Source organism: Nerophis ophidion, linkage group LG07, assembly GCF_033978795.1.
Source record: "Nerophis ophidion isolate RoL-2023_Sa linkage group LG07, RoL_Noph_v1.0, whole genome shotgun sequence".
NCBI classification, from domain to species: Eukaryota; Metazoa; Chordata; class Actinopteri; order Syngnathiformes; family Syngnathidae; genus Nerophis; species Nerophis ophidion.
Window position 1 is genome coordinate 50,395,666 of NC_084617.1, and position 18,660 is coordinate 50,414,325.

Consider the following 18,660-nt stretch of genomic DNA (forward strand, 5'->3'; position numbering starts at 1 on the left):
CCAATTTAGTGTTACCAATCAACCTATCCCCAGGTGCGTGATTTTGGCGGTGGGAGGAAGCCGGCGTACCCAGAGGGAACCCACGCGGTACCAGGTAGAACATGCAAACTCCAAACATAAATATCCCGAGCCCAGGATTGAACTCGGAATCTTCGTATTCTGAGGCACATGCACCAACCCCTGTTCCACCGTGCTGCCCTTAACAAAAACATATCTTTCATAAATAAACATAAATTATATATATGAATGAGGTAGATCTCTTCGACTTGGTCAATTTAAAAGTAGCTCGCCTGAAGAAAAAGTGTGGGCATTAGAGATGCGCGGATAGGCAATTATATCATCCGTAACCGCATCACTAAAGTAGTCATCCACCCGCCATCCACCCAAACCAATATTTTATCAAAACCACAACCGCCCGCCACCCACCCGTTGTTATATATCAGGGGTCGGCAACCTTTACCACTCAAAGAGCTATATTGACCCGTTTCACAAAGTAAAGAAGACAATGGGAGCCGCAACAATTCTAGCGAATATTTGCTGGTGCACCCCCGTGCCCCCAACCCCGCCCACCTTAGCGACACACGTTGGGTGGGGGGGGGGGGAGTTTGGTGCTAGCGGGGTGTATAATATAGTCAAGAACAGTCATGGATGCAAAGGATTCTGGGTATTTGTTGTGTTGCGTTTATGTTGTGTTACTGTGAGGATGTTCTCCCGAAATGTGTTTGTCATTCTTGTTTGGTGTGGCGCATATTAGTACGAGTGTTGAAGTTGTTTATATCACAACCATCAGTGTACTCTGTATCACCCAGTATGCCTTGCAGTCGTGTGTGTGTATCTGCGGAAGCCACATACAACTGGACTGGCAAGCAGTTTGTACATGTTGTAGAAGGTGACAAAGGCAATGGCTTCATAGGACGCCCTTATTCTTGTTATCTGGGTGACCACCAGCAGATATTCACAAGAATGTTTGCAGCCCCTATTGTCTTCTTTACTTTGTGACATGGGTCAAAATGGTTCTTTGAGTGGTAAAGGTTCCCGATCCCTGAACTATGTATATTAAATATTTCCGAAATCTATTTTTTCGTCATGTCAACCGCCCGACCCGCGGTTTATCCGCGGACTCCGCGGATGAGACCGCAAACCGCGCATCTCTAGTGGGCACCCCTGCTCTAGAAACGAAGCACGCTTTTGAAACCCATTATCTACATCTTTAGGCTACATTCAAACCAGCGTGGGTGGCACTGGGAGCAGGTGGGTAGAGTGTCTGACCTAAGGACATAACGGCAGTGACTTCAACATGGGAACTTCAAGTTACTGTCACAGCTGCTCTACCAACTGATCCACATTGCCCCATTTTGAAATAAAATGGAAAAACTATGATAACTGTACTCACAAACTAACTGATGCCAGCTTGCTAGCCTAAATACTAGCATGAAAACCAGAGACAATGTATTTCCCCATTATGAAATGACATACGCCCTTCTGAACTTATATAAACACATTACTGTCTGAGCAACTAAGATATTTATTTTTGCACATTGAAACTAAAAGCTGTGCTCTCTTAGATCAAACAGACTGATCCTCCAACATCAAATGATTGTGAGATGGAGGCGTTTTTACGGTGTCTTCAATGACCGCTGAACAGAGTAGGATGACACAACAAACCAATATTTAAAACAATAAAAGCTTAGCCATTAAAACAGATAAAATACTAAGACTTAAACACTATCAGTGAAGCATAAGATGAACACCAATCATGAGCTTAGCCATTAAAACAGATAAAATACTAAGACTTAAACACTATCAGTGAAGCATAAGATGAACAGCAATCATGCAGGATAATGGGTTTACTAACATATTGTCTATTCAAAAACAGTAGCTCGGTAAAACATTTTAATGTGTGTATAAATACGTTATCAAATTCAACAATACCAAGATAATAATGGTAACCCTGATATATTTGGTCACCATGCAATTAAGGTTTATATCGTTACATTCCTAGTAGTGTTAGAAGTAAACAATGCTCATAGTCGGACGTACAAACCCCATTTCCATATGAGTTGGGAAATCGTGTTAGATGTAAATATAAACGGAATACAATTATTTGCAAATAATTTTCAACCCATATTCAGTTGAATATGCTACAAAGACAACATATTTAATGTTCAAACTAATAAACATTTTGTTTTTTTGCAAATAATCATTAACTTTAGAATTTGATGCCAACAACACGTGACAAAGAAGTTGGGAATGGTGGCAATAAATACTGATAAAGTTGAGGAATGCTAATCAAACACTTATATGGAACATCCCACAGGTGTGCAGGCTAATTGGGAACAGTTGGGTGCCATGATTGGGTGTAAAAGCAGCTTCCATGAAATGCTATGTAATTCACAAACAAGGATGGGGCGAGGGTCACCACTTTATAAGTAAATTGTCGAACAGTTTTAGAACAACATTTCTCAACGAGCTATTGCAAGGAATTTAGGGATTTTAGGGTCCGTAAAATCATCAAAAGGTTCAGAGAAAGTGGAGAAATCACTGCACGTAAGCGATGATATTACAGACCTTTGTTCCCTCAGGCGGTACTGCATCAAAAACTGACATCAGTGTGTAAAGGATATCACCACATGGGCTCAAGGAACACTTTATAAAACCACTGTCAGTTGGTCGCCACATCTGTAAGTGAAAGTTAAAACTCTACTATGCAAAGCCAAACCCATTTATTAACAACACCCTGAAACGCCTCCGGCTTGGCTGGGTCCGAGCTCACCTAAGATGGACTGATGCAAAGTGGAAAGGTGTTCTGTGGTCTGACGAGTCCACATTTCAAATTATATTTGGAAACAGAGGACATGGTGTCATCCAGAACAAAGAGGAAAATAACCATTCGTATTTTTATGGTCGCAAAGTTCAAAAGCCAGCATCTGTGATGGTATGTGGGTGTATTAGTGCCAAAAGCATGGGTAACTTACACATCTGTGAAGGCACCATTAATGCTGAAAGGTCCATATAGGTTTTGGAGCAACATAAGTTGTCATCCAAGCAGCGTTATCATGGACGCCCGTGCTTATTTCAGCAAGACAATGCCAAGCCATGTGTTACAACAGCGTGGCTTCGTAGTAAAAGAGTGCGGGTATTTTCCTGGCCCACCTGCAGTCCAGACCTGTCTCCCATAGAAAATGTGTGGGGCATTATGAAGCATCAAGTACGACAGCGAAGACCCCGGACTGTTGAATGACTGAAGCTCTACATAAAACAAGAATGGGAAAGAATTCCACTTTCAAAGCTTCAACAATTAGTTTCCTCAGTTCCCAAATGTTTGAGTTTTGTTAAAAGAAAAGGTGATGCAACACAGTGATGAACATGCCCTCTTCCAACTACTTTGGCACGTGTTGCAGCCATGAAATTCTAATTATTAATTATTATTTGCAAAAAAAAAAAATAAAGTTTGAGTTTGAATATCAAATATCTTGTCTTTGTAGTGCATTCAAGTGAATATGGGTTGAAAAGGATTTGCAAATCATTGTGTTCCTTTTATATTTACATCTAACAATTTCCCAACTCATATGGAAACGGGGCTTGTAAATACTTAAGTCTCAAAATTAATAATAAAAAAAAAAAATCAGATACGATTATCAGAATGGAATTGAATAAATGATGTCTGCAGTGCGAGCAAACAGATCAGATAGTCTTTGCCATTGTGAGCATGAGTGATGTTAGCCAAAACACAACCCTCAACACAAAAAACACAAAAGAAAACCCAGTTAACACCCATGCAGCGACAGACCACAAAATACTGTATGCTCTATGGTCTGCCTTTACCTATGCATGCAACATAGAGCTGCCTTTACCTATGCATGCAACAGTCAGTCAAGGTGAACCTAATTATAAACTATTATATACAAAACCCAAAACCAGTTACAGCTCTACTATGCAAAGCGAAAGCCATTCATCAACAACATCCAGAAACGCCGCCGGCTTCTCTGGGCCCGAGATCATCTAAGATGGACTGATGCAAAGTGGAAAAGTGGAAAAGTGGAAAAGTGTTCTGTGGACTGACGAGTCCACATTTCAAATTGTTTTCGGAAATATTCGAAATCGTGTCATCCGGACCAAAGGGGAAGCGAACCATCCAGACTGTTATCGACGCAAAGTTCAAAAGCCAGCATCTCTGATGGAATGGGGGTGCATTAGTGCCCAAGGCATGTGTAACTTACACATCTGTGAAGGCACCATTAATAATGAAAGGTACATACAGGTTTTGGAACAACATATGCTGCCATCTAAGCGCCGTCTTTTTCATGGACGCCTCTGCTTATTTCAGCAAGACAATGCCAAGCCACATTCAGCACGTGTTACAACAGCGTGGCTTCATAAAAAGAGTGCGGGTACTTTCCTGGCCCGCCTGCAGTCCAGACCTGTCTCCCATCGAAAATGTGTGGCGCATTATGAAGCGTAAAATACGACAGCGGAGACCCCGGACTGTTGAATGACTGAAGTTCTACATAAAACAAGAATGGGAAAGAATTCCACTTTCAAAGCTTCAACAATTAGTTTCCTCAGTTCCCAAATGTTTATTGAGTGTTGTTAAAAGAAAAGGTGATGCAACATAGTGGTGAACATGCCCTTTTGCAACTACTTTGGCACGTGTTGCAGCCATGAAATTTTAATAATTATTTTTTGCAAAAAAAAATAAAGTTTATGAGTTTGAACATCAAATATCTTGTGTCTTTGTAGTGCATTCAATTGAATATGGGTTGAAAAGGATTTGCAAATCATTGTATTCCGTTTATATCTACATCTAGCACAATTTCCCAACTCATTTGGAAACAGGGTTTTTACAATGATTACATCAATATTTTTTATCATCACAACATTTTTTTTTTTTTAATTCATATAATGTTTATAAACTCATTAAATATGTCCCTGGACACATGATACCTTAAATTATGACCAATGTATGATCTTGTAACTACTTGGTATCGGATCAATACCTAAATGTGTGGTATCATCAAAAAATAATGTAAAGTATACCAACAGAAAAATAATTGATTAATACATTTTAACAGAAGTGTAGACAGAACATGTGGAAACGAAAAATAACCAGCCATTAACAGTAAATGAACAAGAAGATTAATCATGATTTTTTTTAACTTGTCCTTTATAATTTTGACAAAATAATAGAATAAGGAATGACAATATGAAATTGTTCTTCGATTGCAATAAGAAACAGATGTTTAATGTACCGTGAGATTTTTTGTTAAAATAAAGTCAATAATGCTATTCTTTTGTGGTCACCTTTATTTAGAAAAGTATCGAAATACATCTGGGTACCAGTACCAAAATATTGGCATCGAGACAACCTTATGTATTATTTTTATATGAGCTTTGTAGTTCATTTAATCATCTACACATATTGCAGTGAAATAACTCACGTTAACACTCACATAATGAAACGTTCCCTCAAATATCAATTGAAATTACGTTCAATGAACCCCTGAGAAAGTCAGCTACAATAAACAACGGGAGACCAGGCAGACCAAATTGACTTCTGACAGGGCGTTTACCTGCAGTAGGGCTGGGCAATATATCGATACAAACAATACATCGCGAGTTTGTCTCTGTGCGATATAGAAAATAACTATATCGTGATATTCGAGTATACGTTCTCACGCAGTTGCTTTTGGCTGCGGGCATTACAGTACAGACTCTTCCCACTCTTTCTTGTGTCTCCTTCTCACAGACAGTAAGTGCACCTTCTTAAATATGTCACATACTGTCACGTCATACGTCACATATGTATACGCCTTCGTGGAGCATAGAGGTAGCAGATTGGGTAACGTTAGCTGTAATGCTAGCAGAGCCATGCGAGTGGTATTACGAGAGAAAGAAGTTGCGAGTGAAAGAAGCATTAACTCCCAAGAAAAACAGCAGGGGATCCATCGTCTGGCGGTGGTTTGGCTTCAAGTGGGAATATGTCGAACAGTCACCCGTAATTTATCAAGTGTGGGCCAAAAGCGTTGCTACCATAAGTAGCATTACTGTTAATTTGTAGCATAATTTGAAAAGTCACCCGATAGAGAATGAGGAGTGCCTCCACATGTCCGCTCGGTGCCACTCCCCACAAAATGCCGAGGCAAACATTTCCAGATCAACACCGTATGAAAAAAATAGTCAACAGCAGAATTTAATAACGTCCGTAGTAACCTAACACATAGCGAAGGACGAACACTACTTGATTTCCTATTATGCAGCTCATTTTTATTTGACACTTAAACTGTTTCTGACAATCTTTCACTTTCTGTTTTGGAAATGATATGAACGTTTGTGCCATTGCTTAATAACTGTTTAATAAATACACTCGTGGTCAATTGACTTAGTTGTGATTTCCTTCTCTGCATGAAAGTTTAAAATGAGCATATATTAATGCTGTATGAACAAGAATGTTTTAGTGTAGACATGTAGAATCATCATACTGGTGTGTTTATATGCATCAAGTGTTCATTCAAGGCCAAGGTAAAAATATCGAGATATAGATTGTGTACCGCAGTATGGCTTAAAAATATCGAGATATTAAAAAAAGGCCATAATGCGTGGGTTCCCTCCGGGTACTCCGGCTTCCTCCCACTTCCAAAGACATGCACCTGGGGATAGGTTGATTGGCAACACTAGGTTGGCCCTAGAGTGTGAATGTGAGTGTGAATGTTGTCTGTCTATCTGTGTTGGCCCTGCGATGAGGTGGCGACTTGTCCAGGGTGTACCCTGCCTTCCGCCCGATTGTAGCTGAGATAGGCGCCAGCGCCCCCCGCTACCCCGAAAGGGAATAAGCGGTAGAAAATGGATGGATGGATTTTCAGCCCTAACCTGCAATTTAATTATTTCTAAAAAGGGTCCTTACAGTGGCCTAATCCAATCAGAACTTATTTCTGGATGAGTGAACACCTGTTTGGATTCATTGACCAAAACCCGATAGTCGATTATACGCCAAAAAATGTTCACATTGAGGTTGAGAAGAACATGGCACATCACCAGACACTTCATTGGGTACATTTATAATAGAGAAAAACATGCCCTTACAAATTGTATATTTCTATTATTGTTTTTTAGTTCGCAGTGGTGTCAGACCTGCAATGGAGTAGGTGTACTGGATGTTGCCGCCGGTGAGTCTGAAAGGACACTTTTACTCATGTGTGGGTTTTGTCTGCAGGTTGTGTGCTCACTGATGTGCCAAGACAAAGTGGTTGAACAAGTTGATTAATTAGTATACATATTAAGCTTAAAAAAATATTTACACAACTAGGAATAGGTACCAAAATTCGATATTTTTATAAGCATGGGCCAAATTCCATCATTATGACAAGGTATTGATTCACGTAAAATCAAACCATGCCATATTCAATTCCCCTTTTTGCACGTGACGTCACGTCCGACTCAAACATTTGGCAAGCAAACAAACCCTTCTGAGCAGACTCATTCAGACTGCTTCTAGGTAATGTTACATATTTCTATGTATGCATACCCAAGTTTGCCTAATAGACAGCGCTTAAAAGTAAAGCTCCACCTTTCAAAATGCGCCAGCTCAATGCTAATTGACATCATATTAGCATTAGTGATTTTATATGGAGATTTCAACACCTCCAAATTTGGTAACGCAACTACAACTGAGATGCATGGTACAATCAAACAGCAGGTGTGTAAAAAGTACAATACTTAGAGAATACACACTTTGTAGGGCGAAATTAAAGAACAAAGTCAGCTTAATGGCAAAGCCTACTTCCTAGCAAGGCAACACACCATAGGCTTCTAACGACTTGGAATTGCAACTGCATGCAAAGTCTACTATATAATACTCATATATGAGACTCAGAAGTGTAATAAATCAAGATAAAACATCTGGACAGGACAGTTATCAGCCCAGAGGTAAATAGGGAAGTAACGTTTCTAACTGTGGTTAAAAAAAAATATGTATATTACCATTTCAAATTTTAATCATCGTTAAACCGTGATTGTATACTGCACTTTTACTGACTTGCGGTGATACTGCTCATCTCCTGAAAAAGTAACTAGCGTGCTAATTGTCAGCTAGCTTAAATGCTAAAATGAAAACAAGACACATTAATGTCTTTTCCCTTTACAAATAACACTTATTTTGCCTTTTTAAATTAAAAAACACTAAAACCTTTCACAAATTAAATAAGAAAAAGATAAGCACTCAAATAATGTCTCTCAAAAAAATCCTCAACAATATTTAAATGTTTCTTCTGCCAAGGAAAGATTTTTAAGTAAAATTTGGTAATATATTTAACTGTTTGTATCAGCACTTTTTGAGCACATTCAGTACTATTATGATGATAACCTTGATAACTTTATAGTAACAATATTTGTGATATTTTTTCGACCTGCCGATATTCGTCAAGTAAATTAAACTATAAATGAAAATTAACTCTAATTTTGCCAGCCTCGATAAATTGTCTTATACATGCTTTGTTATGGGCTGTTTCAGCAGCTGCGGGCGTTTGTAATACATGCACATAAACTGTAGTAATGATAACAGCTGTAAAACCACCGACGGTTAGTATTACTGTAATACATTACAATCTTCTAAAAAAAACATGTTGATAAAATTATGGGCAGAATAGCATTAGCATGCCAGCAGCTTAAATGCTAACATGAAAACAAGACTTTAACGCCTGTCCCCATTAAGAAACGTCAATCTAGCAGACTGTCATCACAAGATCCAACTTTTCGGTGCATCACTTGACAATAGTGCAAAAATTATAGGCTATATGTTATATGTAAATAAATATTTTGATTCCTAAGAAATCGCGATTGTCGGAGGACCGGAATTGACGCTGTGGCGTATTTGCTTACATGTCATTGCGTAAGTTGTTTACGTAATGGAGTTGAAAAATAATGCTGATCCACGCTGTCAGTGTCTTCTCTACTTAACCATAAAAAGATTAGAACCCTCTCAAATATGTTTCACTACATAAATATATCGATTCATTTATTATATTACTTTAATGTATTGCATGTACAAACCCCATTTCCATATGAGTTAGGAAATTGTGTTAGATGTAAATATAAACGGAATACAATAATTTGCAAATCCTTTTCAACCCATATTCAATTGAATGCACAACAAAGACATTTGAAGTTTAAACTCATAAACTTTATCTTTTTTTTTGCAAATAATAATTAACTTAGAATTTCATGGCTGCAACACGTGCCAAAGTAGTTGGGAAAGGGCATGATCACCACTGTGTTACATCACCTTTTCTTTTAACAACACTCAATAAACGTTTGGGAATTGAGGAAACTAATTGTTGAAGCTTTGAAAGTGGAATTATTTCCCATCCTTTTTTTATATAGAGCTTCAGTCGTTCAACAGTCGTATTTTGTGATTCATAATGCGCCACACATTTTTGATGGGAGACAGGTCTGGACTGCAGGCAGGCCAGGAAAGTACCCGCACGCTTTTGTTACTAAGCCACGCTGTTGTAACACGTGCTGAATGTGGCTTGGCATTGTCTTGCTAAAATAAGCAGGGGTGTCCATGAAAAAGACGGCGCTTAGATGGCAGCATATGTTGTTCCAAAACCTGTATGTACCTTTCAGATATATGTTGCCTTCACATATGTGTAAGTTACCCATGCCTTGGGAACTAATGCACCCCCATACCATCAGAGATGCTGGCTTTTGAACTTTGCGTCAATGACAGTCTGGATGGTACGCTTCCCTGTTGGTCCGGATGACACGTTGTCGAAAATTTCCAAAAACAATTTGATATGTGGACCACAGAACACTTTTCCACTTTGCAAAAGTCCATCTTAGATGATCTCGGGCCCAGAGAAACCGGCGGCGTTTTTGGATGTTGTTGATAAATGGCTTTCACTTTGCATAGTAGAGCTTTAACTTGCACTTACAGATGTAGCGACGAACTGTATTTAGTGACAGTGGTTTTCTGAAGTGTTCCTGAGCTCATGTGGTGACATCCTTTAGGGATTGATGTCGGTTTTTGATACAGTGCCGTCTGAGGGATTGAAGAAGACGGTCATTCAATGTTGGTTTCTGGCCATGCCGCTTACGTGGAGTGATTTCTCCAGATTCTCTGAACCTTTTCATTATATTTTGGACTGTAGATGTTAAAATCCCTAAATTTCTTGCAATTGCACTTTGAGAAACGTTGTTCTTAATCTGTTTGACTATTTGCTCCCGCAGTTGTGGACAAAGAGGTGTATCTCGACCCATCCTTTCTTGTGAAGGACTGAGCATTTTTTGGGAAGCTGTTTTTACACCCAATCATGGCACCCACCTGTTCCCAATTAGCCTGCAGACCTGCGGGATGTTTAAAATAAGTGTTTGATGAGCATTCCTCAACTGTATTAGTAGTTATTGCCACCTTTCCCAACTTCTTTGTCACGTGTTGCTGGCATCAAATTCTAAAGTTAATGATTTGCAAAAAAAAAATGTTTATCAGTTTGAACATCAAATATGTTGTCTTTGTAGCATACTCATCTGAATGTGGGTTGAAAATTATTTGCAAATCATTGTATTCCGTTTTTATTTACACCTAACATAATTTCCCAACAGGGCTTCACGGTGGCAGAGGGGTTAGTGCGTCTGCCTCACAATACGAAAGTCCTGCAGTCCTGGGTTCAAATCCAGGCTCGGGATCTTTCCGTGTGGAGTTTGCATGTTCTCCCCGTGAATGCGTGGGTTCCCTCCGGGTACTCCGGCTTCCTCCCACTTCCAAAGACATGCACCTGGGGATAGGTTGATTGGCAACACTAAATTGGCCCTAGTGTGTGAATGTGAGTGTGAATGTTGTCTGTCTATCTGTGTTGGCCCTGCGATGAGGTGGCGACTTGTCCAGGGTGTACCCCGCCTTCCGCCCGATTGTAGCTGAGATAGGCGCCAGCGCCCCCCGCGACCCCAAAAGGGAAAAAGCGGTAGAAAATGGATGGATAATTTCCCAACTCATATGGAAACGGGGTTTGTAAAAAACCCATTTTTATGGTGTCATGTTTCATTTGCGGTTTGTAGGTTTAATACGATGGATCGCCATTTCTCTCGCTCTTGTGCCTTGCTGACACATTCACAGTAGCTGAGCTTGGTCCAGTCTTTGATGTTAGTAGTCCTTGTTGCTCTGGGCCTTCCGCTTCCTCTCTTTCCATCCATCCCTTCTAATAGCTGTCTCTGTATACCATCTTTCCTGATTACATGGCCAACATATTTAAGTTTCTGTGTTTTAATTGTGTTTAGTAGTAGTTTATTAAAATTCATTGTTTCTGAAATGTCTGTGTCTGTTTTCAAATCTGTCCATGAGCATTATTCTGTACAACCAGAGCTCAAATGCTTCTAATTTCTTGGATGAAGTTGTTTTGTTTTTTTATTTGACAGTGACAGTACAATTAAGCATTGCTACCATAGGTAACAGATGTCAGAGTACATAAGACTTCCAGCCACAGGCTAATTTGCAACCCTCATCCCCGTTTAGGCTTTTAAAAAAAGTTGAGAAAAGTGAAAAACACCCAGTTTGAGTACTCACACTTCTGATTTTCCTTAAACCACTTTTTCAGTTTTGTGGAGAAAAGTTTAATGCCCGACTGTGACTTAAACTCCAGTGGCAAAGAGTTCCACAGATGTGAGGCCTTCACTGAAAACATTTCGTGGCTTGTCCCCAGACCATGGCACACTAAGACATATGGGACAAAATCATTGCATGCATGTAACTTATGCAGCTTTGAAGATTTAGTTGAGGTCCATGTCTCAGATACTTGGGGTAGACCACACACCATTTTAGCATTCTTTTCCTTGCTTCAATATTTACTTTCGGTGATGTTAGCAGTTTCGATATATTTTCATATGATTTCCTAGCAATTACAATTCTTTTTATTTCATTATCAGTTCTTCCATTTACAAACTGCATCTGACCACGATATACCATATTTGATGCTTGTTCTATTAGTTTGCTACCTATTTATTCTAAGGTTTACTTGAGGAACTGGTTGAATTATGCTCACTACCATTGTGTTTTTTGTTACATTCATTTCCAGTCCATACGGTTTGTCTTTATCATTCAGACATGTAGAAGTTGTTTATATTTACTGCTAACAAGGATATATCCTTAGCATATCGTAAGTTGTTTATGTTGACACCTCCTATAGATTCACCTGCCATGTTTGACTTCTCTGAAAATGTTTTCGGTATATAAATTAAACAGACAAGGTGACAATACACAACCTTGTCTTACTCCTTTTGTAATATTAAATGTTTTGGTTGTTCCCCAATCAGTTCGTATGACAGTTGTTTGTTCCCAAATCCCAATACATCTTTGTGAAGATATGCCAATTTCTGACAGACATTCCATAATTTTGGAATGTTTGACTATCAAAAGACATCACATTTTGAGGTGGGAGTTTATGGTGTGGTAACTTTTATTTTATAGAAGTAGTAGTATCGACTTCCTTGTTCATTTATGGAATCCGGTCAACTTCCTTTATTTTCACTATCAAACTGCGCATTCATGTGATGTTGAGGCGACATTGGGGTCTGTGTTTTATAATACTGGAGTCTGACAAAGATCACATTTTACTTGCAGTGTAATCGTAAAACAATGAGATTTAGAAAAATATGATTTGGGCCACTTTGGTGTAATCATAGTCTTAGCGATACATTTTTGTTTACAGAAGTATTCTTGTCAACACAGAAGTTTTGCCTCCAACAAGGAATCCCTTACTCTGACTCTCGCTTTGATTAGAAAATGAATGGATTTTGATCAACATACGAGCAAAAGTGTCACAGTATTTGTAGCAGAACTAGCTACAATAGCTTAATTTAATTTGTGTTTTGAAATTGATTTTATACTAAGTCCAATTTATATCTGATCTAAAGAGAAACCAATTCAAACTACACCAAATCAAACTACCGTCTTTTTCGGAGTATAAGTCGCACCTGCCGAAAATGCATAATAAAGAAGGAAAAAAACATATGTCGCACTGGAGTCTAAGACGTATTTTTGGGGGAAATTTATTTGATAAAATCCAACACCAAGAATACATATTTGAAAGGCAATTCAAAAAAAAGAATAGTGAACAACAGGCTGAATAAGTGTACGTTATATGATGCATAACTAACCAACTGAGAACGTGCCTGGTATGTTAACGTAACATATTATGGTAAGAGTCATTCAAATAACTATAACATATAGAAAATGCTATACGTTTACCAAACAATCTGTCAATCCTAATCGCTAAATCCGCTGAAATCTTATAAGTCTAGTCTCTTACCTGAATGAGCTAAATAATATTATTTTATATTTTATGGTAACGTGTTAATAATTTCACACATTAGTCGCTCCTGAGTATAAGTCGCACCACCGGCCAAACTGTAAAAAAAAACTGCGACTTATAGTCCGAAAAATATGGTACAAAAGTTTAGAAAGTACACTGAACAATAATCATGTTGAACATCTTCAAGTAAGGATGTACCGATACAACTTTTTCACTTCCGATACGATACCGATATTGTAGCCTTGAGTATTGGCCGATACCGATATCAATAAGATACGATATAGGCACGAATCATTCATATATTTATTCCTTATTTTGTTGTGTGGAATGTTAGAAAATGCTTGATAAAGTGATGTTACTGATGTTGTAGTGTTAAAACAGAAAACAATAGTCAGCAAGAGTAGGTATAGGAAAAACTGACCCATTTATTATTAACCAATTGGTTACATATATTTTAACCTTCAACAAGAGTATTACCTCAACAAATCCAATAAAAACAAAATGTTATATTTATAGTGCAAAATAACCACTAATACCAACATAATTATACAATTGAATAGAATAAATAAAAAAATTAATTAAAAGACCCTGAAAAATAACCTAAATAAATCCAATTTTTAAAAAAATAAATAAACGTTTTAAAGTGCAAACAATTCAAGTTCACTTCAGTTATTTTTTTTACTGTCAGCATATGTCGGAAACAACTGTGGGCAGGGACAAAAAAAAACACAATATTGTCCACTGTCCAACTGCTGTAAGTTAAGAGTTAAGACTTTTTAACCTCTTCGTGCATCTGGGGTATAGTTTTGTCTACAATGTAGTGGCGGCTAGGAATAATGTAGCAAGGTTCGGGGTGCTCCATTAAACTTTTAAACCCGACATTACTCACCACCGACAGGGTCTGGTTATCAAGCACAATAAACTGGGCTATCTTTTCTGTTATGGCCATTGCCTTTTTGCTCTCCCATTGTAGTTTGTCACGTCTTGCAAAGCTTTTGGCCAGCGTGGGTTGCTGAAGCGAGACAGAGGTTTGTTGCTTCGCCTTGCTGCTCTCGCGAAAATCCTCATGTTCTTTTTTGTGGTGTTTTTTCAAATGTGCGATGAGGTTGCTTGTATTGAACCTTCCCGGTGCTGTCCCTCCACGGGACACTTGCGCCTGACAAACGTTGGCGGCAACGTCTTTGTCCGAGTTTACGTTAGAATACTTCCACACAGCCGACATCACTAGTAGTGATCGGCTTGCAGCAAAGAGTAGTGATTCACTACACTTTGCTACAAGCACACGCGTTGTCGTTGTTGTGATCACATGGGCTGTGCATGCTTGATCAGAGACGCTCTTCTTCCGCGTCCCGCACCAGCGTTAAGGGGCATTGCCGCCACCTACTGTGTTGGAGTGTGATCAAACCAGAGTCACCTATTATAGAGGTGCTGCAGCGGTAAATGGACAGCTTATATCGGAGCGCTTATATCGGAGTTTTTAGATTCAGTCCGATAAAACCCGATATTCACTTTTTTGGCTAATATCGGACTGATTTCCGATATCAATATCGGATCGGGACATCCCTATCTTCAACCATTTTCTTTTTTTTTGTAAATAAATATTATTTATGTAGGGGTTCACGGTTGTAGAGGGGTTAGTGCGTCTGCCTAACAATACGAAGGTCCTGAGTAGTCAGGGTTCAATCCCGGGCTCGGGATCTTTCTGTGTGGAGTTTGCATGTCCTCCCCATGACTGCGTGGGTTCCCTCCGGGTACTCCGGCCACTTCCAAAGATATGCACCTGGGTATAGGTTGATTGGCAACACTAAATTGGCCCTAGTGTGTTAATGTGAGTGTTGTCTATCTGTGTTGGCCCTGCAAAGATAGGCACCAGTGCCCCCCCGCAACCCCAAAGGGGAATAAGCGGTAGAAGAGAGAGCGAGAGAGAAGATTATTTATGTATTTAATATTTGTTTACTTCAGGAGTCACCAACGCCGTGCCCGCGGGCACCAGGTAGCCCGTAAGGACCAGATGAGTAGCCCACTGCCCTGTTCTAAAGATAGTGAGCTGCCTCTATTTTTTTAATCTTATTTATTTCCTAGCATGCTGGTCTCGCTTTGCTCAATATTTTTAATTCTAAGAGAGACAAAACTCAAATAGAATTTGAAAATCCCAAAAAATATTTTAAAGACCTGGTCTTCACTTGTTGATGAAAAAATTCATTTATTTTTTTACTTTGCTTCTCATAACTCCTGACAATATAAATCAATGTTCAAGTATTTTTCTTTATTGTAAAGAGTAATAAATACATTTTAATCTAACTTTTAATTTTAGCTTCTGTTTTTTCGACAAAGAATATTTGTGAAATATTTCTTCAAACTTATTATGATTCAAATTTAAAAATATATATTCTGGCAAATCTAGAAAATCTGTCAAATCAAATTCAAATCTTATTTCGAAGTCTTTTGAATTTATTTTAAAAGTTTTGTTTTGGAAAATTTAGAAGAAATAATGATTTGTCTTTGTTAGAAATAAAGCTTGGTCCAATTTGTTATCTATTATAACAAAGTGCAGATTGGATTTTAACCTACTTAAAACATGTCATCAAAATTCTAAAATGAATCTTAATCAGGAAAAATTACTGATGATGTTCTATAAATTATTTTTTTATTTTTTTCAAACAGATTCGAAATAGCTAGTTTTTCTATTCATTTTTTTCGGTTGAATCTTGAATTTGAAAGAGTCGAAATTGAAGATAAACTATGTTTCAAAATTTTCTTTTCATTTTTTTCGTGTTTTCGCCTCTTTAAAAAAACGTTCAATTATGTGTTTTTTTTTCATCATTTATTCTCTACAAAAAACCTTCCGTAAAAGAAAAAAAAATGTACTACGGAATGACGGACAGAAATACCCATTTTTTTTATATATATAGATTTATTTATTAAAGGTAAATTGAGCAAATTGGCTATTTCTGGCAATCTATTTAAGTATGCATCCAACTGGTAGCCCTTTGCATTAATCAGTACCCAAGAAGTAGCTCTTGGTTTCAAAAAGTTTGGTGACCCCTGGTTTACTTACTATGGTATATTATTTATTTATTCACTGTTCTGGTACGAACAGACAACATGGAAATGGGATCAAATGGCTACGGTATGAAAAGGGGTAGGATTAAATAAACTCTGCTTCTTCCTATTCCTTTTCAGACGTGCTGTAATGAAACAACTGGAAATATGTGATGCATTGCATTGTACCGTATGCATGTTCGAAATAAACTGAGGCGGCATAGGTTGATTGGCAACACTAAATTGGCCCTAGTGTGTGAGTGTGAATGTTGTCCGTCTATCTGTGTTGGCCTTGTGATGAGGTGGCGCCTTGTCCAGGGTGCAGCAGAGATATAGGCTCCAGCGACCCACGCGAAACCGAAAGGGACAATCAGTAGAAAATGGATGAATGGATGAACAGAATTTATAGAAAAAATAATTAAGCTTTGATTAATATGCGATGCCATTTCAAACCACTAGTTTTGGATAAAATAAAAGCAAAATGTGAATTATCGCTGTCGTTTGTATGAATTTGTTTCTTTAAAAAGTAGGGGGGAGTCGAAAAAAAATCATAAATCAAATATTTTAGGGGGAAAAAATCTGGGAGCGTATTTTTAGGTCATTCTGTGTAATTTCTATGCATGAGGAAGAGACCAACTGCCACGCTTACAAATCAACGATACAAAATAACATGCACACTTCCTGCACATTTGAGTGTTATATTTAACAGACAGGATGAAGGTTTTGTTGCCTTTGTGTGCACATCATCATGGGACTTTTTGGTGTTGACTCATTCTGTTATGGGAGCGACTGAGGTTGATTTGAGTAATGATTATTTAAGTTTTTATTTTCTTTTTTTAAGAGCATGCAAATTCATGAGCGAACATTTGCAAATTATAGCTTTGGGCTGTCCTGTGTGTGCTTGGCTAACATTTGCGCCTGCAGGCCCTGCAGGCACACACCTCCCCATGTGTGTCTGCACCGATGACACAATTGATTGGCCTTATCTCTTAAAACGTGCACTTTGCCCTCATGTGTGCTGTGACAAGATCAACTACAGTACATCTTTGCTGAAGCCACTAATGATGAGCTGACAGTTTTTTTCCCACTTCAGTTAATGGTTAACCAGATGAGAAAATACCTTATGTGGCCGATATGTTGAATAAACAGAGGAAAAACTCCAAATGTGCAGATGTTGAAGTTTAAACAGAATTTAAAAAAAATTGAGGCCATTTTTCTTTTTTTAGCACTTTAGCACTTTCTCCAGGTAACGAGGTGTCAGGTGCTGCTCAACCACCTGCTGCTCATCAAACGACCAGCCGACTTCCGGTTTCATTTTACCAGCGTTTTAAATGACAATTGCAAATAAAAAGTGCTACTTACTTCCATAGCGTGGCTTATGTAGTGAAGCCGCTTCTTCATGATACATCCTGCCTCGTTTCCTCCGCTGATGAAACCCCTGCAACTTTTTTTTTTTCCTTTAAGCGAACGTCCAAACACGCGCTCGTTGGAGCGTGTCAGTCAATACACGGAGCTAATCAATAAAAGGTGTTATTTTTTGAGTATTAAAGGAGAATGAAGGTTGTCAGAAACTCCCCTTGTGACAGTTGGTCCCCATGGTGTGCACCTCTTTGATGGGACTTCTCAACAAAGTGACTGTGACGTGGAAACGTTCAAACGGTTTATGGGCAGGGGAAAAGGGGAGCTATCTGCGCCCCCTGCTGGTCAGAAGAAGGCGTAGTCCTGTGTTGCGTTCACTGACGATGCGAAAAGTATGTATATTTCTACACTCTGGTTTAGTTCAAGGGGAGTGTGGCGTTTGCGTGTGTTCTTTCTCCGTGATATGTGAAAATGACTTGTCACCCATAATGATATAATAATGAACAGACTGTTGCATACACTCGTTATTTTTGTCTGTAAATTGAAGTGGTCGTTGTATCAATTCATCAATTCATTTGAGATCGGATTAATGATTAAGATTGGCACTAAAAACGATGTGACAAAAGGCGGGGTTTTTAAAGTCAAGGCAGTCCAGAGTGAGGCACAATATAGAAATTAAAATAAATAAGTACATAAAGGGAATAAGCGGTATATATTTATATTTTTATATATATATATATATATATATATATATATATATATTTATATTTATATATATATATATTATTTATATATATATATATATATATATATATATATATATATATATATATATATATATATATACATATATATATATATACAAACCCCGTTTCGATATGAGCTAGGAAATTGTGTTAGATGTAAATATAAACGGAATACAATTATTTGCAAATCGTTTTCAACTCATATTCAGTTGAAT

The 18,660-nt window shown here is 38.1% G+C and overlaps 1 protein-coding gene across 1 annotated transcript in view; it reads right to left on the reverse strand.

The window, feature by feature from the left end:
* iqgap2 (IQ motif containing GTPase activating protein 2) overlaps nt 1–18,023 on the reverse strand; it is a 111,617-nt gene extending 93,594 nt beyond the window's left edge. Inside the window, exon 1 of the mRNA XM_061906334.1 lies at nt 17,703–18,023. Within this exon, the coding sequence (XP_061762318.1) occupies nt 17,703–17,748 (46 nt within the window). The 5' untranslated portion in view covers nt 17,749–18,023. The remainder of the gene's footprint in view (nt 1–17,702) is intronic.
* Between the last annotated feature and the right edge of the window lie 637 nt (nt 18,024–18,660).